This window comes from Lithobates pipiens, unplaced genomic scaffold, assembly GCF_037356315.1.
Source record: "Lithobates pipiens isolate NorthernLeopardFrog02 unplaced genomic scaffold, aLitPip1_a1.2 Scaffold_18, whole genome shotgun sequence".
Lineage (NCBI taxonomy): Eukaryota > Metazoa > Chordata > Amphibia > Anura > Ranidae > Lithobates > Lithobates pipiens.
This window is the reverse complement of record NW_027507758.1, coordinates 283,820,943-283,846,308: the sequence shown is the minus strand read 5'-3', so window position 1 is coordinate 283,846,308 and position 25,366 is coordinate 283,820,943. Positions and strand designations below refer to the sequence as shown.

Genomic DNA, 25,366 nt, shown 5'->3' with positions numbered 1-25,366 from the left:
AAATACTGCAGCTGCTGACTGTTAATAAATGGCCACTCACCTGTCCCAGGATCCAGTGATGTCGGCACCCGAGGCCGATCGATCACTCGGCTGCTGCCGCCACCATTCTAGGTGAGGGAATCAGGAAGTGAAGCATTGCGGCTTCACTTTCCGGTTCCCTACTTCACATTTGTGCGAGTCGCGCAGAGCAATAGGAATGGTCCGCGCTGTCTCTGGGACCCGTGTGTGTCCCAGCAGACAGTGCCGTGGACAGGAAGAGGCATAGACTCCCGTGGGAGTCTATGACCGGAAGTGGGTGCAAATACCTGTCTTAGACAGGTATCTGCACCCCCCTCCCCCCTGAAAGATGCCAACTGTGACACCGGAGGGGGCGAGGGTTCCGATGAGCGGAAGTTCCACTTTAGGGTGGAACCCCACTTTAAGGACATTGGGAGGGGGGAAGAGTGTCCCAATGGTGCAACAGTTGGGTTAGGGGAAATTGACTTGGTAGAGGAAAGGGTATGAGGAGGTTAAATGTATCCCTAGGTACTTAAGAGTGTGTGGGTACCAATAATAGGGGTAATTCTGTTGTAATGTAACAAGAGCAGAGGGGGGATGTGGAGTGATAGGGCTTCCATTTTGTTCATATTGGTTTTGTACCCAGAAATTGGGCCAATTTTTTTAACAAGTCGTAGAGATTCGGGGGAGGCATGGGGGTTGGTCAGTGTCAGTAGGATGTCGTCTGCAAACAAAGAAAATTTATACTCTCTCTGTCACAGCGAGACCCCATGAATGTCAGGATGAGTGCAGATGGCTTCGGCTAAGGGTTCCAAACATAGCATGAATAGCACGGGGGATAGTGGGAATCCTTCTGGTGCCATTAGTCAAAGGGAACGATGGTGACAGAAAAGAGGACAGCTGAACTTGGGAGGAGGGTCAGGATTATTGGGCATGTAGCGCTTCCATAAAGGGGCTGTTAAAAACATATTTAGAGAGAATAACAAATATAGAGGGCCATCTGAGTTAATCAAAGGCTTTTTGAGCGTCCAGGCTTAGAGTTAGGGCAACAAGTGGTGTACCTCATGGGCATGGGGTGAAAAAAAAAACCTGATATGGGGACACTGGCAACATAAAAAATGTCAGGGGCTAGGAAAAAAATTATAAATCATAACCAAAATATGCAGGTTGGGAATCTGGACAATGGGCACCTCTGAGGTGTGAAGGCAGATTTGTGATGCTTCTGTCACATGAGGTCCAGATGCAACTTGAAGCCAACGGTGGCTTAGGAGTAGCAGGATGCAGTACAGGATCTTCTTCGGGGAGGGATGGAAGGCCCAAGTTGCGCAAGAAGGCATCACTTTCCTGAAGATCACGTATAGAATAATGTATTCCATCGCGGGAAGCAGAGAGGCAGAAGGGGGAACTCCAACTATATACTACTTTGTGAGCCTGGAGGTGGAGTGTCTCTGAGCGAAGGCTCCTTCTTTTTGCCCGAGTAATAGGGGAAAGACCACTGAAGATCTGGATCTTGGACCCTTTGAAATTGAGCCTGGATTTATTGTGGGTTGAATGGTTAGAGCTACTTTGCTGTCGTAATAATGGAAGCAGACAATTAAGTCCCGTGGCTTTGCCCTAGCCAGGGGTTTGGGAGCAAGTGACCTGTGAGCTCTATCTAATCGCCAGTCAATATTGGTGATATTGGAAGGGGAGCCACTATGATGAATAAGCTCAATAGATTGGGATGGAAGTCCTGGTATTCCACTGTTTCTGGGATACCCCTGATCCACAGATTTTGTCTGCACCCCCTATTCTCCAGGTCCTCCTGTTGGGCTTGGAGCTGGGTGATAGTATGTTTTATATCAGCATGGTCCTCTTCCAGGACCTGTACATACTGTATAAGTTCATCAAACATTGTCTCCAGGGTGCCAGTGCGCTCTCCCAATTGTACAATTTCCCCTCTCAGTTTCTCAGCAAGTTTCCCCACCTCTTGTGCAATACTGTGAGTGAGGCTCTGAAGCAGAGAATGCAGTTTTGCATATAACACTTCTGCTGTTAGGGAGGTGAGAGATCACTTAGCTTCAGTGAGGGGAATATCAAAGAAGGTACTTGTCTCAGACGTGTGTTGTTCTGGTGGGTCTTGCGCATCATCTTGAATACTTGAGGCTGGGGATGCAGGCCTGAGTAGGTAACGATACATGGTGCAGGAGGTCCATGGCCCGGGAAATGTGGAATAAATGTGCCTTTGATCTCTTATTTTGCCCATGGGGTGCACGGCAGTTGTGGGAGTATGGGGAGGTCAGGCCCTTGGTTGTTGGTGCTATGTTTCAGGCAACGAGTTCCGGAGAGTCAGTAATTCTCACATGTCAGGTTTTTTTTTTTTTTGCATAACAATTGAAAAAAGGGGCGCGCATGTGCGCACCCAAAACCCGGAAGTAGGCAGTGAAGTATGGCAGTGGCGCTTTACCTGCAGTAGCCGCCCGTCCACAGTACATTGTGGACGGGTAGTTGCTAAGTGGTTAAAGAAGCCAAAAAGTGACATTTAGAATTATATGCATTCATAATTAGGTTGAATGTTATACCAAAGTTATACCATTTTGTTAAATATGTCTATTTCATTAATATGATTAAATATTAACGTAACCCTCCCCTATTCTATTCAAAACTTTCAGTAAGTTCCAATTTAAAAAGCATTATATGGAAACAAAGCCACATTCTGTCCAGTTTGGTTAACAGTGTGTGATTTTCATGTTTGTGGTTAAGCCGAAGTTCTGGATATGATCCAGAATGCATGAAATCACATGACAAGTGTAATAACATGACTTTCTATGGAGGTAATTTACATATATACAGTGCGAATACGATGCAATTTTAAAAAGGGTCCTGTGGGAGTTTAGACCCATGTGGTGTGATTTTTAGGTCCATAGACTAGAATGGTAATCGCATGAAAACCGCTCATCTGTCCTAAAGTAACACAGTTCAAGTATGTTTTCTGCAAGTCTTTCCAAGAGAAAGAGAGAGAGAGAGAGAGAGAGAGAGAGAGAGAGAGAGAGAGAGAGAGAGAGAGAGAGAGAGAGAGAGAGAGAGAATGACAGCTGTATCTAAATTGCATCAAAATCGTATTAGAATTGCATCTGAACCGCACCAAATCGCACTGCAGCTTTTCCTTCAAATCGCACTGCAAAACGGATTCAATTTGCACTGCATCAGTGTAAACCTAGGCTAAAGTAACTGCAGGTTTCTTTCATTATTTATTTTTCCTATCACATAAATGTGCTCTTTTCTTTGTACAGATATCATTACTACGGCATTGGCATAAAGGAAAGCAGTGCATATTATCATTCAGTGTACTCTGGAAAGGGGCTGACAAGGTATGAATGTTTTTAAAATAGATCAATATAATTAATAATATTAGGAAAACTACTTATCGCCATCATAGTCATCGTTTATATTGTGTTTTAAAAGCTGTTAGTCAAAGATACATCCTGAAAATAAGCATTAAACTGCATGCAGGTGGCACAGACTGCCTGCCTGGTTAGTACTTTTTGATTCAGTCGTTACTGTAGTGCCCTAGTGATCTGGGAACTCTTGCTTGTAATGTATAAGAGGTACTCCCAAACACACCCACTACAGACTCTATGCTGCAGTGGGTGTACCACAAAGGACAGAATCCCTGGGTTCAGGCTACATAGGGTTACAAAGGGCTCTGATTAGGATAAACAGACCTATCTATCCATCTATATTTATATTTATGTCTCACTATATATCTTATGCCTCACTATCTAATTTTTCATATTTATTTTCATAAAGGTTTTCTGGCAGCAAGTTGAAGAGTGAGGTATGTCAATTTATCTTGCTGTCTTTGAAACAACAGTCTTGTTTTGTTGTTTTGTTTAAACGCTATCTACTGAAAACTCAAGAAAATAAATTAAATATATTGTGGTTTACCAGTCCTTAGGCAGGCCATAGATGATTCAATTTTCTTTCCTGTAACCGTGGTTTGCAGGAAAGAAAATCAATCGAAAGAATCCCTCCTGCAGCGCCATTCTGTTGTGTGGGCAGGGGAGCGGGGGGTTATAGCAGCTAGCGGTTATAGCAGTAATCGCATGCCATAACTCCGACTGACTCAAGTTGATCAATGGATCCACTGCAGTACAACCGGCCTGCCCATACATGGATCGAATCTTCTGCTGAACCAGACAAAGTTCGATCCATCTATAACCGGCTGTAGATGTGGGGGCTGCATTCGTTTCCTTTATTCAGGCTTCTTTTCTGTTGTTTTTAACTAGTGATCCTGCCGTAAAACTTTCCCTGTCCTAGGGAGACAGTAACCAATGATTACACTCGATCTATGTCACATTAAGATGGGATGTGTGTAAAAACTATAGCATGTATCCCCTCTCCTAATTTTTATATCATAGGAGTAAATATTCTCTAGTCCACAGATGTGATCTTAACAGAGCTTGATATTCCAGCTTAGCGGGGGAAGGCAGCTCAGTGGATTTCTAGTTTTAACTAAAGAAAAAAGGAAGAAAAAAGAGAAGAAAAAGAGAAAAGTAAGGAAAAGCAGATATGTCCACTAATAAAGGGTTAAGTCAAAAACTGCCCTTATTGAGTCCTTATTAAGGTATTTAAACACAAAACTGTTAAAAACATCACAGGAACGTACGTACACAAGGAGTCAAAAGAGAATGTGATAGATCAAACATCAATATCAACAAAATTTGACATGATGCACAAAAAGATAATTAATCTTACAGACTTAAAATTGTCAATAGACCATATTACCTTACTCCAAAAGGGAATGACCTTCTCCCCAGTGTCAAATATGGACGAGTTCACAGTGTATAAAGATGTCACTTTATTTTTAAGTAAAGTATTCTTTCGCTCTCTTTATACATCGGATCAGGAGGTAAAGACACATATCCTAGATGCAGAGGACCAAAAAGCCCTGGCGATACTTAATTCCCTACTTGAGGAAAATGAGGGTCCTGCCGAGCAATCAGTCCCTTTAAAAAGATCGGCAAATCTGTCAATAAGGTCACAAAAAATGCCACCATTATCTAGAAACAAATGGTTGACCCTTTTTTTGGATTTGGTAAATACGGATTTAGAAAAAATTGACTGGTCTCAACATTCCTCTGATAATCTTTCAGAGGGTGAACGGTGGGCCCTTTGTGATCTGAGAAGTAGACGGAATATTGTAATAAAAAAAGAGTGATAAGGGTGGCAATGTCGTTCTTTTATGTCAACAACAATATGAGCGGGAGGCTAAATGCCTTCTTGGAGATGGCATGACATATATTCTAAATTGGATGCCAACCCCTTCCCTCGATTGGTTGAGGAATTAAATCGAAAATTGACGTTTGCCAGAGACGAGGGACTACTTTCGGATCGCGAGTTTAGACATCTGCAAGTTTGTGAGTACAATATACCGACTTTTTACAACATTCCAAAAGTGCACAAAGACCTTGAAAATCCCCCGGGCAGACCCATAGTCTCTGCCTGTGGTGGCCCTCTTGAAAGGGTTGGGCGCTATTTGGACTCACTCTTGCAGGATCTAGTCAAGAAACTGCGATGCTTCGTACAGGATACTAGACATGTGCTAGCAGAAATCGAGTCCTTGGAGGTATATAGCCAGACAGCTGAGTTGTGGCTGGTAAGTATAGATGTCGAATCACTATACACTTCGATCCCCCATGAAGTAGGAATACAGGCAGTATCAAACTCCCTTGATAGGACTTATCCAGAATCAGGACCGCAAAATTAATTTCTCACGGAGTTGTTGGAATTCACTTTGACAAACAACTTTTTCCAGTTTCTGGCTACGTTCTACCACCAGATTAGAGGTACATCTATGGGGGCGGCATGGGCTCCGTCCTATGCGGGCCTCCATCTTGGTATATGGGAAGAAGAAGATGTCTATGCATCCTCGTTGTACCGCGACCACACCCAGGTGTGGTTGCGGTACATCGATGATGTATTGATGATCTGGAGAGGCTCTTTGGAACACTTACATCAATTTATGCGAGAGTTGAACTCAAATTAACGTAATATACGTCTAACTTACTCCTATGATCAGGAGAAGTTGTCTTTTTTGGATCTCCACATTTTTCTTAAAGATGGTCCACTCAGTACTTGTACATTCCGAAAGGAAACAGCAGCAAATACCCTTTTGCATGCAACTAGCCATCACCCTTATTGGCTTAAGAATGGTATTCCGGTTGGCCAATTTTTACGGGCCAAGCGGAATTGTACAAGTACTGATGACTTCAGACGCGAAAGTAAGGAATTGTATGCAAGATTCCGTGAGCGGGGTTATTCCCACAGGCAAATTAAAAAAGCTAAAAAGAAAGTGGCATTGAGTAAGAGCCTTCTGACAGATTCACTAGTGACATCAAAAACTCCACAAAAAGTAGCGGAGCCAGTGAGGATCATAACAAATTATGGATCCCAATGGGATAAGGTCAGATTGATACTGAATAAACACTGGGGCATTCTCACTAACTCACCTGGGTTGGCCAGAATAGTCGGCCAATCTCCTAGTCTCGTAGTGAGACGTGCAAGAAATCTTGGTGACATGTTAATCAGTTCCGAGTTCACTAAAGACTTGGATCCAAATTGGTTATCTGAGTATCCACGAGCTAAAGGAATGTTTCCCTGTAATAAGTGTCAAATTTGTCCGTATGTGTATCAAACAGCAGTATTCACAGATGCAACAGGTCAAGCGTCTTTTGAGTGACTTGACTTGATTAACTGTGCAACAATGAGAGTCATCTATGTTATTGCCTGCCCTTGCCCCAAAATATATGTTGGTAAAACCAAAAGAACGTTGCGAATTAGGATTGGTGAACATATACGCGAAATTAAAGATAAAAGCAAACCACCTGAGAAACCACTTGCTAAACATTTTGCTATGTATCATGACCATAATCCAATGGGCATGACAGTAAAGGGTATTTATGCCCTAAAATTACCCAGCAGAAGGGGCGACTTTGATCGCATCCTCCTGCAAAAAGAGAAGTGGTGGGTGTTTCTTCGATTAAAGTCACTTGCTCCTATAGGCTTGAACACTGAGCTCAACTTGCAGGTGTTTCTGGCACAATAAGATCCTGACTTGCCATAGTTGTATTTTTCAATATAACTGTCAGGATTGTATTTTTATTTTATTTTATTTTACTTTCAATATGTGTGAACATAAGCTGGGTTCTTTTAATAACACAAAAAGAGTTCTCTTGGTTTATTTTTTTTTCATTTGTTTAATTTTTTTTTCCTCTTTAAATTTGTGGGTTGTAGAGTTGTGGGTGGTATTTTTGTTGGTATTCGTTAAAGTATGAGTCTGGTGTGTTTGTTTTGGTTATTGCTCGTTATCTGTTTGTCTTTGTTAGTTAGTATCCTATGCGTCTATTTCCCTACAATGTCCAACTACAGAAACAGTGAAGGACCCATAGAAGTAGTATCAATGTAGGGAGGTCTTAGGATAGACCAAATATTTTCGTTAACCACAGACAGAGACAAATGGTGATTGACCAATTGAACAAACCTGAGTAATTTGTTACAAAAGGACGTGTGACGGTGTGGTACGAATCGTCCGAGATGAAGCTACGCTAATAGCCAGCGAAACGCGTTGACGTCACATCCGGACGCTGGACGAACCTTGCATGAGCTTGAGACAGCGGCTGCAGCCAGATATACGGAGTGTCTTTTCTTTCGAGAAATTCGATACTATCTCCACGAATGAGTGATCGGGGTTTCCGTAAGCCCACGTTAACCAAAGCGAGCTACGTGTGCTGAATTAGGAACAACAGACTACAATTTTGGTCTCTGGGATCCCGGAAGTTCTCCATATCGAAAACAATAACGATCGATGTCGGTCCTTGAGTAGTGCACATAGTGTGGATGTTATGAAACATATGCCGGTAGAGCAAAAAATATTGTGCTTGTGAAGTAATTCTTTCCGGACCGAACAATTCGTTGTTCCACAGAGAAACTAACAATGGTATTATATGATACATAACTTATGGCTTCTTGGAATTATCTGTTGACATATTGAGAAGTTGCAGCATTCACTGATTAAAAGGAAATGAACAGTTTTTAGCCATCAAGTAAACTAGTTGCCTCATTTTATATTAGTTTTTTTTGTGGCTTTTGTGAATAAACAGCTGTTTTTGAAGGGGAAAAAAATCTGTACTATCGAATCGATTCGACAAATACAAACTGATAACATTCCAAATTGGTAATATTGAACATTGTCAATAACGAATGGACTATATATTTATAATCATCGAATGGATACTCAGTTACAAAGGAATTTAGTGAAATTAGGCTGATAGCAATAGTTTTATTTTAAAACTAGTCTCTTTTTCATGCTTGCTGCTGATTGCCAGATAAACATATTAATTGATATTGTAAGTGTTCTTACAGGTTTAATTTGTTTATAATAACTATTTTTTGGCAATCGGTAGCAAGTGGTTCGGACCAGCGTCATTTTCTGTGTGTTTGTGGTGTGTGTTATTTATGTCTTGTTTGTGGTTTGTTTTATATGATTTATGTTGGGTTTACTTTGGAAATGGAAATTTTTTATGAATGGTCTTTGGGTTTTTTACTAATGAAATTATGGTTAAATATGGCATTTGAAATCTAAAATAAATTATATATTTCTAATGAACCTTTTCGTAGGAGGTAAAGAATTTTTGTTTGGTGTCAAAAGTAACCTCTTTTTGCAGTTCGTGCTAATCGAACTGCGTCTTTCTTGTTTGTATATGCTATTGGGTTACGGCATTCCCAAATCATTATAATCATCGAATGGACACTCAGTTACGAAGGAATTTAGTGAAATTAGGCTGATAGCAATAGTTTTATTTTAAAACTAGTCTCTTTTTCATGCTTGCTGCTGATTGCCAGATAAACATATTAATTGATATTGTAAGTGTTCTTACAGGTTTAATCTGTTTATAATAACTATTTTTTGGCAATCGGTAGCAATTGGTCCGGACCAGCGTCATTTTCTGTGTGTTTGTGGTGTGTGTTATTTATGTCTTGTTTGTGGTTTGTTTTATATGATTTATGTTGGGTTTACTTTGGGAATGGACATTTTTTATGAATGGTCTTTGGGTTTTTTACTAATGAAATTATGGTTGAATATGGTATTTGAAATCTAAAATAAATGATATATTTCTAATTAACCTTTTCGTAGGAGGTAAAGAATTTTTGTTTGGTGTCAAAAGTAACCTCTTTTTGCAGTTCGTGCTAATCGAACTGCGTCTTTCTCACTGGATTTCTAGCAGGATCTCTGAGTATTTTAGAGATGTCAACCATGGAGACATGTGCACATATTACAGCTGTTATATATATATATATATATATATATATATATATATATATATATACACATACACAGTATCTCCCCTTACCCCTTACATTTTTTAAAAATATTTTATTATATCTTTTTATGTGACAACACTGAAGAAATTACACTTTTCTACAATGTAAAGTAGTGAGTAAAGTACAGCTTGTATAACAGTGTAAATTTGCTGTTCCCTCAAAATAACTCAACACACAGCCATTATTGTGTAAACCTCTGGCAACAAGAGTAAGTACACCCCGGCCTTGCTTCAGCAGGACATATACTAAAAAAAAAAAAAGTACACCCCTAAGTGAAAATGTCCAAATTGGGCCCTATTAACCATTTTCCCTCCCCGGTGTCATGTGACTTGTTAGTGTTACAAGATCTCAGGTGTGAACGGGGAGCAGGTGTGTTCAATTTGGTATTATCGCTCTCACTCTTTCATACTGGTCACTGGAAGTTCAACATGGCATCTCATGGTAAAGAACTCTCTGAGGATCTGAAAAAAAGAATTGTTGCTCTACATAAAGATGACCTAGGCCATAAAAAGATTGCCAAGACCCTGAAACTGAGCTGCAGCACAGTGGCCAAGACCATACAGTGATTTAACAGGACAGGTTCCACTCAGGACAGGCCTCGCCATGGTCGACCAAAGAAGTTGAGTGCACGTACTCAGCGTCATATCCAAAGGTTATCTTTGGGAAAAAGATGTATGAGTGCTGCCAGCATTGCTGCAGAGGTTGAAGTGGTGGGGGATCAGCCTGTCAGTGCTTAGAGAGTATGCTGCACACTGCATCAAAAGAAAGAAAGCCCGTAAACAGTTTGCTGAAGACAAGCAGACTAAGGACATGGATTACTGGAAGCATGTCCTGTGGTCTGATGAGACCATGAACAAACGTATTTTGTTCAGATGGTGTCAAGCGTGTGTGGCGGAAACCAGGTGAGGCGTACAAAGACAACTTTGTCTTGCCTACAGTCAAGCATGGTGGTGGGAGTGGTGGGATGGTCTGGGGCTGCATAAGTGCTGCTAGCACTGGGGAGCTACAGTTCATTGAGGGAACCATGAATGGCAACATGCACTGTTACATACTGAAGCAGAGCATGGTCCCCTCCCTTCAGATACCGGGCCGCAGAGCAGTATTCCAACATGATAACGACCTCAAACACAACTCCAAGATGACCACTGCCTTGCTAAAGAAGCTGAAGGTAAAGTTGATGGACTGGCCAAGCATGTCTCCAGACCCAAATCCTATTGAGCATCTGTGGGGCATCCTCAAATGGAAGGTGGAGGAGCGCAGGGCCTCTAACATCCATCAGCTCTGTGGTGTCGTCATGGAGGTTGTGGAAGAGGACTCCAGTGGCAACCTGTGCAGCTCTGGTGAACTCCATGCCCAAGAGGGTTAAGGCAGTGCTGGGAAATAATGGTGACCACACAAAATATTAACACTTTTGGTCCCAATTTGTATATTTTCACTTAGGGGTGTATTCACTTTTGTTGCCTGCAGTTTAGACATTAATGGCTGTGTGTTGAGTTATTTTGAGGGCAAATTTACACTATTATACAAGCTGTATGCTCACTACTTTACATTGTAGCAAAGTGTCATTTATTCAGTGTTGTCACATGAAAAGATATAATAAAATACTTACAAAAATGTGAGGGGTGTACTCACTTTTGGGAGCTACTGTGTATGTATATGTATATATATATATATATATATATATATATATATATATATATATATATATATATATATATATATATAATGGTCGTGGCCCTAAGATGGAGACAGATATGGATCACATAAACATGCAACAAGACATACAACATAAATAGACCTGAGGTGTGCCTTGGTGGTCTGGTCAGTATGCCAAGAAAAGGGGCCATAGCCAAAGTAGGTAATGGGTAATTATGGAGAAGGATGTGTTGAGACGTGTCGTAAAAAAGGGAAGGGCCCGGGCCCCTCCCATAAATTCAGGCCACTGGACTGACCATTTTCTTATGGTCGTGGCCCTAAGACGGAGATGGATATGGATCACATAAACACATGTCAAGACATACAACATAAATAGGCCTGAGGTGTGCCTTGGTGGTCTGGTTGGTATGCCAAGAAAAGGGGGCAAAAGACTCAGATAGGGTAATAATTATTTATTGGTTCAGTGGTTTATTGAGCCAGCTTGGTGAAGGTCTGTGCCATTTCCAGCTGAGGATTTGGGATGTAAGTAGCGAAGAAAGTGGACTTCCATCTGCCTAATTTCTTGTTCACGTTGTCAGGAACCCTGTGCTGAGATGCAGAAGTATCCTGACATGTCTGATGAACTGACTGCCACTCAGAGGGGCATTCGGAAAGGGTAGCATCATGCTACTATCAGATTGGCTGGGTAGCTGGGACAGCAGTTGGCCAAGTTTGAAACAGGTTGACGTCAACCCCGGGACCAGTTAGTTGGGTTTTGGTGACTGTAATGCTGCGTACACACGATCAAACAAGCGGGTGGAAAAGTCCGGCAAACTCAAGTCCGCCGGACAATCCCCCCGTGTGTAGCCTCCGGCATACTTTTTTGACCCGAAAGTACGGCGGACTTAGAATGCCGTGTTACACTCCAATCTTCCCGCCGGACTCGCATTTCAGCAGACAATCCGCCAGTCCGTCGTACTTTTGAAATGAGCGGACTTTTCCCGCCCAGAGAAAAGTCCGCTCATTTCGAGCGGGTCTCCAGGTAGGCGGGGCCCACGAAGGAGACGCCGCCGGCCCCACCACCTGGTATGGACTTAAAGGGGAACCCCAATGCCGAAAAAAATTGGCGTGGGGGTCCCCCCAAAGTCTACAACAGACCCTTGTCCGAGCACGCTACCCGGCCGGCCAGGAAAGGAGGGGCGAACGAGCGCCCCCCCCCCCTCCTGAGCCGTACCAGGCCGCGTGCCCTCAACATGGGGGGTGCCTTGGGGAAGGGGGGCCGCGCGGCCCCCCCACCCCAAAGCACCTTGTCCCCATGTTGATGAGGAAGAAGAAGAAGAGAAGAACGGAAGGCGGCGGCGGCGACAGAAGACCGGGCCACCGCCTGTAAAAGAGCTATAAGAAGGCGCGGTGGCCCGGCAGAAGAACCGAAGAGGGGGGCAAGACCCCCGAAGTCGGAAGAAGAGGCCGGCGGCGAGGAAGAAAGCCGGACTCCTCCGCTAGCAAAAGAGCTACATGAAGATAGCGGAGGAGTCCGGCGAGAAGACCCCCGAAGACGGAAGACCCCCGGAGCTGTGCAATAAAGTATTTTATCTCGTGTGTTGTGTTTTTTTGTACTTTTATTTTACAGGTGAATGGGTAGGGGTACATTGTACCCCATACTCATTCACATAGGGTGGGGGGCCGGTATCCGGGGGCCCCCTTATTAAAGGGGGCTCCCGGATTCTGATAAGCCCCCCGCCCGCAGACCTCGACAACCAACGGCCAGGGTTGTCGGGAAGAGACCCTTGTCCTCATCAACATGGGGACAAGGGGCTTTGGGGTGGGGGGCCGTGCAGCCCCCCCTTCCCCAAGGCACCCCCATGTTGAGGGCACGCGGCCTGGTACGGCTCAGGAGGGGGGGCGCTCGCTCACCCCCCCTCTTCTGGCCGGCCGGGTAGCGTGCTCGGACAAGGGTCTGTTGTGGACTTGGGGGGGACCCCCACGCCGATTTTTTTCGGCGTTGGGGTTCCCCTTTAAGTCCATACCAGGCGGCGGGGCCGGCGTTGTCTCCTTTGCGGGCCCCGCCTACCTGGAGACGCGCTCGAAATAAGCGGACTTTCCTCTGCGTGTGTGGGCGAGTCCGTTCATTTCAAAAGTAGGGCGGATAGTACGGCGGACTTAGTACGCCGTATTAGTCCGCTGAAAAAGTGCCGTGTGTGGGCAAGTAGCCGGTTCGGAAAGTCCGACGGACAGTCTGGCCGGAAGTCCGCCAGACTAAGTCCGTCGGACAGACGGCTACGTGTGTACGCAGCTTAAGATGCAGAGAGTAGCAGTCCTGAAAGCAAGTTTGATAAGGTCTGAGCAGTGTTTGACTGCCGGTGCCGTTAACGGTAAATTCACCAAAAACCATAGAAGCCCAAGTAGATGGCTGCTTAGATGACCAGGCTAAGCAAAAGCCCAAATGGACAATGGGTAAGGATTTCAGACATTCCTCTGAAGCATGCGCTTGTGACATGTAGGCATTTGCCACTGGCTATGGGCTGGTGTTTCTGTATGCCCCATAGGAGAGACCTAACAGTATGGGCAGTAAATTCTGTCCTTACAGGATCCCAGTAAACCATCAGTAAGTGCTGGACTCTGGTGGACTCTGGCTAGGTATAGCCTGATGGTATTGTAATAAAGGGCTAGCTGCGTGTGGCAATATGAAATGAAGGCTAAGAGGTGTCTAATGTCACCTATCCCTGCTCCAGGACTAGAGGCCAAAAACTTGCGGTAAGGGTTCCAAGCCATGCAATAGGCCTTCAGTGTGTTGCATGCTAAGGAGTGGTTGATGAGCTGGGTGGCGTTGGCGAGATACAACTTCATTCCATCGTCAGCAACGACTAGAGTGGGATAGGGTCGCCTCTAGGATCCTGCTGAAAAATTAAGGTAAAGTTTGAATGGGACAGCGCATCTGCTGCAGTATTGCATTTGCATGGAACATGCTAGCAGTGAATATTAAACTGGTGATGGAGTGACAACTGCACAAGCCTGCACAGGAAGGATGTAATGAGAAGTGCCTTGGATCTGCCCTTATTGATAATGTTGGCCATAGCCTGGTTATCCGATGTGAAGACCACGTTTTGTCCTGTCCAGGTGTGGCCCTAGGATTGGGCAGCTGCCACAATAGGATATAGCTCAAACAGAGATGAGGACTGTGTGAAAACAGGAATTAAAAGGGATTTTGGTGGGCCAAGGTCCAGCGAACCAGTGGCTACTGAACATAGCCGCAAAACCCGTAGAGGCTGCGACATCGGTGACCACCTGTGGAGACTGAGCTGAAGCTGCCAGGATAAACATAGAAATGCTGTTACAGTTAGTGAGAAACTCATCCCACATAGATAGGTTTGCTATTGCTGCTGGATCTAGTCTGAGGACTCGATCTGGGTCTTGCACTGATGTGAGAAAGATTAAAAGCTGTGATATAAAAGACCACCCCTGAGGAAAATGGCGAAATTGAGCATAGAAAAATGAAAAACAATGAATGCCACCCTGTTAAATCAGTGAACAAACACAATGGAAGCTGCCCCTTTAAAACTGAACAGGTCACCAAATGCTGCTGGAAAATTATATTAAAGGATGAGGTGCTAGTGATGTTCAGTGAGTCAAAAATGCAAATACAAATAAATAGCAAGCTAAAAGTCCATATTTGATAAATCCAAACACCAAATTGTGATGCTCAAAATCGGATTCCTAGTTCTTCACCACAAGTGCTCAAGAGATGGGTGGCCACTCCCCAGAGAATAATGACCCCTTTTTATGGGAAGGTCAAACAGTGCTTCTGGAATACCAATTGATTCCACTGTCAGCACAGTTCCACTCCACTGACCCCTCAAGATGAAACTAGGATGGGAAAAATGATTCCACAAGAGCTATAGAGGAAGGTCCCACAGTGTAGAATTTTTAATAGATAAAAGCAAATGACAACAACAAATGGCGATTACACTTTCATATTACAGTAGTGATCCGGGCACCAGGTGTAATCAGCATGTGCAAGCTGGCTAATCCTGAAGGGATAGCGTGAAGTCTGCATCTCTCCTAAGGCCAAGCCTAGATAGGATGTGAGATCAGAACCTGGAATGGAGGCTCTTCTGCTCCGACATATGTTTTGCCATATTAGAGTCTTCAGGGAGTGAAATTGAGCATCCCTAATAAGGATTGCAACTGCCTTCTGATACCCCGGTATGACAGGGTGAAGTCGTGGATAACTATCCTGATGCGAGCTAGGTTTGTCAGGAGGCAGGCTAGCCTGCAGGGCACACATATCCAGAGTGACACCTAGGAATGTGATAGAGTGGGCCGAGCCTTACACTTGTGCTTGGCTATGGGTACATTGAGGTTGTTGAACACTACTCTCAACCTGTCAAGATCTCCAGGGGGTGTGCCTGGTTGTTCAATGAGCAGGAAGTCATTGAGGTAGTGGATGACAGTCTGACAGTGGGCCTGGTGTGGCAGAATCCATTTGAGGGCCTGAGCAAAGACGTCAAAAAAACAAGGGCTGTTTTAGGATCTGAAGGTCGACTTGGTCGCAAAATAATAGGACTCCCTCCATTTAATACCATCCACCACCAGAGGGATGACTCGATAGGGAGGAGTTTGAAAGCATCTGAGATGTCTGCTTTGGAAAGCCAGGTGCCAGGACCTATCCTGATGGTGGCCTGAATGGCCATGTCTACTGAGGAGTATTTGAGGGAAAATTCCTCGGAAGGAATCAGGGAGTTCAAGCTCGGTATGTGAGAGGAATGAGGTGCAGACAAATCGTACACTAAGCGGAGTTTATTAGAGAACTTGCCCTTGACAAGCCCAATAGGGCTGACTCAATAGACTGGAAAAAGTGACTGAGGTAAGGGGCTGATGATGAAGCCTCTGTCCAATTCTGTCTTCAGTAACAAGTCTATTGCTTGTTTGCCGATAGCTGACTGAGGTTCCTGCATTTGTGGGTTGCAAGGTGTAAGGTGATGAGGCCGGTGTGGAACCCCACTCTGAAGCTGTGCACTAGGGATATGGCCAGTGAGGGGGTGGGGTGTGTGGAGAGGTAGAACCCCAACCAACTGACCTATATCCGGGCTAATCAGGACTCATGTTTCAGTTGACAGGTGGCTTTTGGGTGTGCTTTGTGGCATGCTGTGCAGACATGGAGTAGCCTGCACTGGCCATGGAAGCGTCCACCTTGATTGTAGTTGTTACAAATGGTGCCACCCCCTACTGAAAAGATAGGCCATCCTAATCTGTCCAGTTGCCGCGACTGACCTGGGGCTGGCAGACCCTGACTGGTGCCGGAGGTGGAAGGGGGGTAGAAGGGACACCTTGTGGCTGCATCAGAGCTGGACTAGAAAATCATACAGAGCAGGGAAAAAAATAAAAAATAAAAAAAATCTTCATTTTTCAAAGAATTGTGGGAAAAATTACAACATCAAAAAACTCACCATGAATCTTACTAAATACCTTGGAATGTCTACTTTCCAAAAAGGGATCATTTGGGGGTATTTGTACTTTCCTGGCTTGTTCGGGTCGCAAGAACTGAGATAGGCCACCAGTGCATCAGGTGTGATCAATTTTTATGATTTGCACCACAGCTTGTGGACGCTATAACTTTCACAAAGACCAAATAATTGCCACCAGTTTGGGTTATTTTCATCAAAGATATGTAGCAGTATAAATTGTGGCCAACATTTTTGAAGAAAAAATAATAATTTGCAAAGTTTTATCACAGAAACAAAGAAAAATTAGTTTTTTTTCAAAATTTTATATATATATATATATATGTATATATATATATATATATATACATATATATATATATATATATAGCGCAATAAATAAAAAACCCAGAGGTGATCAAATACCACCAAAAGAAAGCTCGATGTGTATGAAAAAAAGGACACAAAATTAATTTGGATACAGTGTTGCATGACTGAGTAATTGTCATTCAAAGTGTGAGAGCACCGAAAGCTGAAAATTGGTCTGGTCATGAGGGGGGTTTAAGTGCCCAGCTGTCAAGTGGTTAAGGGGGTAAAACCTTCCGGGATGTGGTTAATTGAACAAGCTAAAGTTAGAAGCTGATTGGCTACCATGCACAGCTGCACCAGGTTTTATACTCTCCAGTTATAGTAAATCAGCTCCAGTGTTTGCAGTCAAACAGACCCAGTGATGTAACACATATCAATAAAAAGGATTAGCACACAGGTCAGTAAGTGCAGAGGAAGTCACATATATTTCATATCAGTGATTTATAGGTAGGGTAGCGTGTGCTAAACATAATTAAGTGATATGCTTGATTCTTTTCTTAAGAAAGGCTTTTAAAATTTTACACCTATGATATGACCTGAACATAGGTAAGCAGTAGTTTAAAAGAAAATATGATACCAACAGAATTTGTGTAGTGAATAGTAGTCTTTGGTTGCTGTATTAGTCTGCATTTCAAAAACAAAAATGGTACATTTAAAATATCTAAAATCTAGCAAGTTAACCACTTTCAGACCGGACCATTTTGCTGGTAAATGACCAGAGGTCTTTTTACACTTTGGCACTGCGCTGTTTTAACTGGTAATTGCGCGGTCATGCAATGTTGTACCCAAACAAAATTTGCGTCCTTTTCTTCCCACAAATAGAGCTTTCTTTTGATGGTATTTGATTGCCTCTGCGATTTTTATTTTTTGCGATATAAACGTAAAAAGACCGCAAATTTTGAAAAAAAATGATATTTTCTACTTTTTGTTATTAGAAAAATCCAATAAACTCAATTTTAGTCATACATTTAGGCCAAAATGTATTCAGCCACATGTCTTTGGTAAAAAAAAAGTCAATAATTGTATATTTATTGGTTTGCGCAAAAGTTGTCACATCTACAAACTAAGGTACGTTTTCTGGAATTTACGCAGCTTTTAGTTTACGACTGCCTATCTCATTTCTTGAGGTGCTGAAATGGCAGGGCAGTACAAAACCCCCCCAAATGACCCCATTTTGGAAAGTAGACCCCCTAAGGAAATTGATAAGAGGCATGTTGAGCCCATTGAATATTTTATTTTTTTGCCTCAAGCGATTGAATAATGACCAAAAAAAATTTTTTTTTTTTTTTTTACACAAAGTTGTCACTAAATGATATATTGCTCACACATGCTATGGGCGTATGTGAAATGACACCCCAAAATAAATTCTGCTGCTTCTCCTGAGTACGGGGATACCACATATGTGGGACTTTTTGGGAGTCTAGCCGCGTACGGGGCCCCGAAAACCAAGCACCGCCTTCAGGCTTTCTAAGGGCGTAAATTTTTGAGTTCACTTCTCACTACCTATTACAGTTTTGAAGGCCATAAAATGCCAAGATGGCACAAAACCCCCACAAATGACCCCATTTTAGAAAGTAGACACCCCAAGCTATTTGCTGAGAGGCATGTTGAGTTCATGGAATATTTTATATTTTGCCACAAGTTGCGGGAAAATTACAAACTTTTTTTTGTTTTTTTGTTTTTTTTCACAAAGTTGTCACTAAATGATATATTGCTCACACATGCCATGGGCATATGTGAAATGACACCCCAAAATAAATTCTGCTGCTTCTCCTGAGTACGGGGATACCACATATGTGGGACTTTTTGGGAGCCTAGCCGCGTACGGGGCCCCGAAACCAAGCACCGCCTTCAGGCTTTCTAAGGGCGTAAATTTTTGAGTTCACTTCTCACTACCTATTACAGTTTTGAAGGCCATAAAATGGCAAGATGGCACAAAACCCCCACAAATGACCCCATTTTAGAAAGTAGACACCCCAAGCTATTTGCTGAGAGGCATGTTGAGTCCATGGAATATTTTATATTTTGCCACAAGTTGCGGGAAAATTACAAACTTTTTTTTTTTTTTTTTTTTCACAAAGTTGTCACTAAATGATATATTGCTCACGCATGCCATGGGCATATGTGAAATGACACCCCAAAATAAATTCTGCTGCTTCTCCTGAGTACGGGGATACCACATATGTGGGACTTTTTGGGAGCCTAGCCGCGTACGGGGCCCCGAAAACCAAGCACCGCCTTCAGGCTTTCTAAGGGCGTTACAGTTTTGAAGGCCATAAAATGCCAAGATGGCACAAACCCCCCCCCCAAATGACCCCATTTTGGAAAGTAGACACCCCTAAATTTAGAGGTACACTAGTGAGACTAGGTAATAAATGGCGGGTGCCCTGAAACTATAAAAAAATAACTAACCAACCAGCGTCACCTGTAACAGTTATATGGTGATCACTGGTGAAAGGGTTAACTAGGGGGCAATCAGGGGGCTTTATGCGGTAGTATATGGGGGTCCCTGGCGCTATAAAAAGCTGCGGCGAACCTAAATACCTACCTGCCTAACTAGCGTTACCTGTGACACTAATACAGCGATCAGAAAAACGATCGCTTATTAGGCTGGGTTCACACTGGAGCGATGCGGGAACGCCACGAATGCGCGGCGGGTTCCCGCATCGCATGCCTCCCGGCGGCAGTTCACACTGCCCTATGCGAACTGCTGGGAGTGTCAGTGAAATGTTACTGACACCCCCAGATCAGTTCGCATATCGCAGTGCGATCTGCAAACTCGGATCGCATGGTGTGAACACCCATGCGATCCGATTCTGCTGCGGGCCAAAAAAAGGGTCCCGTGCGAATTTGCGGCGGGTGCGGCGGGTGCGGCGGGTGCGGCGAATGGCTGAACTCGAATCGCACAGAGATCGGATGTGATTTGCACTGCAGTGCGGTGCGAATCACATCCGTTCTCAAACCGCTGCAATGTGAACCCAGCCTTAGTGACACTGGCGACGGGGGGTGATCACGGGGGTTAAACCTTTATTGGGGGGGTTAGGGGGGTACCTTAGAACTAAAGGGGGCTAACCCTAACTGCCCTAACAGTTATTAGTCACAAATGACACCCGCCGGGTGATCAGGGGGTTAAACCTTTATTAGGTAATAAATGACGGGTGCCCTGAAACTATAAAAAAATAACTAACCAACCAGCGTCACCTGTAACAGTTATATGGTGATCACAGGTGAAAGGGTTAACTAGGGGGCAATCAGGGGGCTTTATGCGGTAGTATATGGGGGTCCCTGGCGCTATAAAAAGCTGCGGCGAACCTAAATACCTACCTGCCTAACTAGCGTCACCTGTGACACTAATACGGCGATCAGAAAAATGATCGCTTATTAGGCTGGGTTCACACTGGAGTGATGCGGAAACGCCGCAAATCCGCGGCGGGTTCCCGCATCGCATGCCTCCCGGCGGCAGTTCACACTGCCCTATGCGAACTGCTGGGAGTGTCAGTGAAATGTTACTGACACCCCCAGATCAGTTCGCATATCGCAGTGCGATCTGCAAACTCGGATCGCATGGTGTGAACACCCATGCGATCCGATTCTGCTGCGGGCCAAAAAAAGGGTCCCGTGCGAATTTGCGGCGGGTGCGGCGAGTGTGGCGGGTGCGGCGGGTGCGGCGAATGGCTGAACTCGAATCGCACAGAGATCGGATGTGATTTGCACTGCAGTGCGGTGCGAATCACATTCGTTCTCATAAACCGCTGCAATGTGAACCCAGCCTTAGTGACACTGGCGACGGGGGGTGATCACGGGGTTAAACCTTTATTGGGGGGGTTAGGGGGGTACATTAGAACTAAAGGGGGCTAACTCTAACTGCCCTAACAGTTATTACAGTCACAAATGACACCAATGCAAAAAAAAAAAAAAAATGACATTGGTGTCACTGTGACTGGGGGGCAGGGGTAATTGGGGGGGTGATCGGGGGGTAAAGGGGGGGTGTGAGTGTGCCTGGCATGTTCTACTGTGTGTGTAGAGTGTTGGTGCAACTCACCGATCCGCTCTCCTCCGTGTCGGAACGAAAAATACCGACACGGAGGAGAGAATACATCACTTCCTCTCCTGTGTTTACATTACAGGAGAGGAAGTGATGTCACGGGGGATTTCCATTCGTCGAGAGCGATCGCGAGGAGGTGGCCATGAATGAATGGCCGCCCCCTCATCCCGGATCGCTCTCGAAGGAATGCCGACCGCCGCAGGCACCGGGGGGGGGCCCGATCGGGCCCCCCACCCGCGGGCAGGCAGGGACTTATATATACGCCCATATGCCTGCCCGTGCCATTCTGCCGACGTATATCGTCGTGCGGCGGTCGGCAAGTGGTTAAATATCAAAGATGGAACCACATATGGACTTTTTTTTTGTCCTGGGACTCTCCCTCATTACTAGCTGAGACATGAGTGGGAGCCTATTGGCCCATTGGCTCCCACTGCAGTCAATCACAGCCAGTGAGCCAATGGGGAGAGAGCGGAACAGGGGCCAAGCTACGGCTTTATGGGGTTGATTTACTAAATGCAAATAGACTGTGCGGTTGCACTCTGCAAGGGCAGTTACTCCAGAGCTTAGTAATTGGGGTAAAGCTTCACTTTGCAAAAAATACCCAATTATGTGCAATGAAAATAAAAAAAATGCATTTTTGCTTTGAAGTCAGCAGAGCTTATGCTCATTTAATAAGCTCTGGAGCAACTGCTCTTACAGAGTGCAACTTCACTTTTCAAAGTGCACCGTCCATTTGCCTTTAGTAAATCAACCCCATAGTGCCTTATGGATGCACAGAGCAACAGCTTGGAAGTGAGCACGCAGGTGTGCCCCTGTGCTTACTCTGGGGGCACTGCTCGAGCAGGAGGAGCCAGGAGTGCAGGCGGGGGACCCGAACAGAAGAGGATCAGAGCTCCTCTGTGCAAAACCACTGCATTTTAAATGACAATTGCGCGGTCATGCTACACATTACCCAAACAACATTTTTATCATTTTCTTCCCACAAATAAAGCTTTCTTTTGATGGTATTTGATCACCTCTGCAATTTTTATTTTTTGCTAAACAAACCAAAAAACCCTGAAATTTTGGGAATTTGTTTTTCTTTGTTTTGGTTATACAATTTTGTTTTCTTCTTCACTGATGGGCACTGATGAGGCGGTACTGCTGGACACTGATGAGTTGGCACTGATATGTAGAATTGATGGGCACTGATAGGTGGCACTGATATGCAGCACTGATGGGCACCAATAGGCAGCACTGTATGCAGCACTGATGGGCACTGATATGCAGCACTGATGGGCACTGATTGGCAGCACTGATGGGCACTGATAGGTGGCATTGATGTGCACTGAGAGGTAGCACTAATGGGCACTGATAGGTGGCACTAATGGGCACTGACTGGTGACTGTGATGGGCACTGACTGTCGGCTGTGAAGGGCAATGACTGTGGGCTGTGAAGGGCACTGACAGGCGGCTGTGATGGGCACTGACAGTCAGCACTGATTGGTGGTACTGATTGGCACTGATGGGCAGCACTGATGATGAAGTACTGACAGGTTTTACTACTGGGCACTTAATAGGCACTCTGATGGCAACTGGCTGGCACTGTGGATGGCACAGAATGTTATCCTGCTGGACGTCATATAATGCCCAGTCAGGATATCTGAACCACTTCCCGGCCGTCAATCTGCTATAGACCGGAGCAGAAAGTGGTTAAAAAACAAACAAAAAAAAGAAAACAATTCTTTAATATCACTTATAGACCCCTTTCACACCAGGGCGTTTTGCAGGCGCTATAGCATTAGAAATAGCGCCTGCAATCCGCCCTAAAGAAGCTGCACCATTGTCTGTAGTGTGAAAGCCCAAGGGCTTTCACACTACAGTGGTGCGCTGGCAGGACGTCAGTGTAGTGTGAAAGCCCTTGGGCTTTCCATTGAAATCAATGGGACAGCGCTGTAATACCGCCGGCAAAATGCTGCTATTGTGGCCTATTGCTGGCGGTTTTAACACTTTCTCAGCCGCTAGTGGGGGGTAAAAGCACCCCGCTAGCAGCCGAAAAGCGCCGCAAATCCGGCGGTAAAACGCTGCTAAAAATAGCAGCATTTTACCGCCCACGCTATGGGCAGTGTGGTGTGAAAGGGGTTAAAAAGAAAGCATGTGCTTCGCATTAGAAATGTTTGTCAGCTGGATGTGTTTTAATTATTTATAGTGCAAGTTAGAGTATGTTGTGGCCTGTAGACACATGGAAATTATTTACTAGGCAAATAGGCTCTTCATTTTGCAATGGAATTTGCTTCAGAATGTGAATGTACTGAAGTTTCACTTTGCAAACAATATTCAATCACGTGCAAGGAAAATAAAACAAAAACTGCATTTTAACTTGCATATGATTGGATGAGGGAAGTCAGCCAATACACTTTTTCAACCTACCATATATACTGCACTGATCTGCTCAGGCAATCATTTGATGTCAATGTTGGTAACTAACCTGAGGATACATACAAAACCATCATGTGTTACTGTATGCATTCGAAGTGCTTACATTGGGTCCATACTTTCCTACATCAACATAGCCTGATACTGCAACCAGCATGCGGTTCAGAATGATTCAATGAGCACTGCTAATTTTAGAGCTATTTTGATCAATAATTTCACTGTGTATAGGTCAATTCTTTTACCTGATCAATATCCTCTCCCACATTGAAGGGGGGCAAGATGAAAAAAGCTTGTTAAACAGTGATAGCATCTGCCTGTGTATACACAGCTGCTTCCATTACACTCTGCAGAATCCAGCTCAGCACAGAAGTTTTATGTTTGGATTTGTTTAATTTGGTCACTCACAATTTGGATAAGGCTGGATAATAATTATGTGCTCATCAAAACAATGTACACATTTTTTGTTTCACCCTCTATAACCACAGCTGTTGGCCTTTGCAGAATTTAAGTGAGTAGTTTGCTTCTAACAAATCTTTCTGATACTTTAATGCCACGTACACACGATCAAACAATCCGGTGGAAAAGTCCGGCGGACAATCCCCCCGTGTGTAGCCTCCGGCGGACTTTTATTACCCAAAAGTACGGCGGACTTAGAAAGTAGTTTTGCACTCCAATCTTTCCGTCGGACTCGCATTTCGGCGGACAATCCGGCCGTGTGTATGCCAGTCGCCGTACTTTTGAAATGAACTGACTTTTCCCGCCCGGAGAAAAGTCCGCTCATTTTGAGCGCGTCTCCAGGTAGATGGGGCCAGCGCAGGAGGCGTCGCTGGCCCCGCCACCTGGTCCACATCAGACCCTTGTCCAAGCACACTACCCGGCCAGCCAAGAAAGGGGGGGATGAGCGAGTGCCCCCCTCCTGAGCCGTACCGTGTGCCCTCAACATGGGGGGTGCCTTGGGGAAGGGGGGCCGCGCGGCCCCCCCACCCCAAAGCACCTTGTCCCCATGTGGCATAAGAAATCTGCATGTTACAAATGCATATAATAGGATAATGGGGCAAGGGGAAGTCTGGTTTGTTGCCATAGTATTCAGCCTGTGTAGTCTGTTCAGTCCTTACGTGGGACTGTTGTGCCATGTATTGCCAACTTCAGTCTGTTCTTAAAGTTTTTTTTCTAATGCCGCATACACACAATCAGACTTAGTCTGGCGGACAAACCGCCGGACTTTGCAGCGGAGGTCTGCTGGACTTTCCGAACGAGCGGACCTGCACACACACGCCCACACATGACCAGATTTTTCCGCCGGACTTTTGAAATGAACGGACTTGCCCACACACGGAGTCCGTTCATTTTGAGCGCGGCTCCACGGAACTAGCGAAGGAAGTCAATGTTGCCGCCTCCATCGGCGAGATTTAAAGGGGAACCCCCTACGCTGAGAAAACGGCGTGGGGGTCCCCCCAAAGTCCATAGCATACCCTTATCTGAGCACGCAGCCCAGCCGGTCAGGAAAGGGGGTGGGGACGAGCGCCCCCCACCCCAAAGCACCTTGTCCCCATGTTGATGAGGACAAGGGCCTCTTCCCGATTTCCTGGAGGATGATGGGACTGTGACATCATAAGGGGCAGAGTCTTCATGTGACATCACCTGGTGATCCTGCCCCTTATCGCTATATAAGTTGCCGCACAACGCGTCCCTGCCATTAAGGCTGGAGAAAGCATTGTGTCAACATCGGAAGGAAGAAGAAGACGAAGAAGAAGAAGGCAGCGGCGACAGTGACAAGACTGGGCCAATGCTAGTTAAAGAGCTGGAAGATGAAAGCCGAGGCCCGGAAAGTAGAACCGAAGAGTGGGACAAGACCCCCGGATGGCGGGGGCAACGAAGGAGAAAGCCGGGCTCCTCCGCTAGCAAAAGAGCAGAAGATACTGGAGGAGCCCGGCGAGAAGACCCATGAAGACGGAAGAAGTCCCCCGGAGCTGTCTAATAAAGTACTTTAAAAACCTGTGTTGTCTTTTTTTATGTACACTTTTTTCCCCAGGTGAATGGGTAGGGATACATCGTACCCCATACTCATTCACATAGGGTAGGGGGCCGGAATCTGGGAGCC

At 44.9% G+C, this 25,366-nt stretch overlaps 1 protein-coding gene across 1 annotated transcript in view; it reads left to right on the top strand.

The window, feature by feature from the left end:
• The window catches only part of RFX6 (regulatory factor X6), a 176,131-nt gene that overhangs the window by 67,020 nt on the left and 83,745 nt on the right, over window positions 1-25,366 (top strand). The window contains exons 5-6 of the mRNA XM_077487064.1: window positions 3,270-3,347; window positions 3,787-3,814. Of these exons, the coding sequence (XP_077343190.1) occupies window positions 3,270-3,347; window positions 3,787-3,814 (106 nt within the window). The remainder of the gene's footprint in view (window positions 1-3,269; window positions 3,348-3,786; window positions 3,815-25,366) is intronic.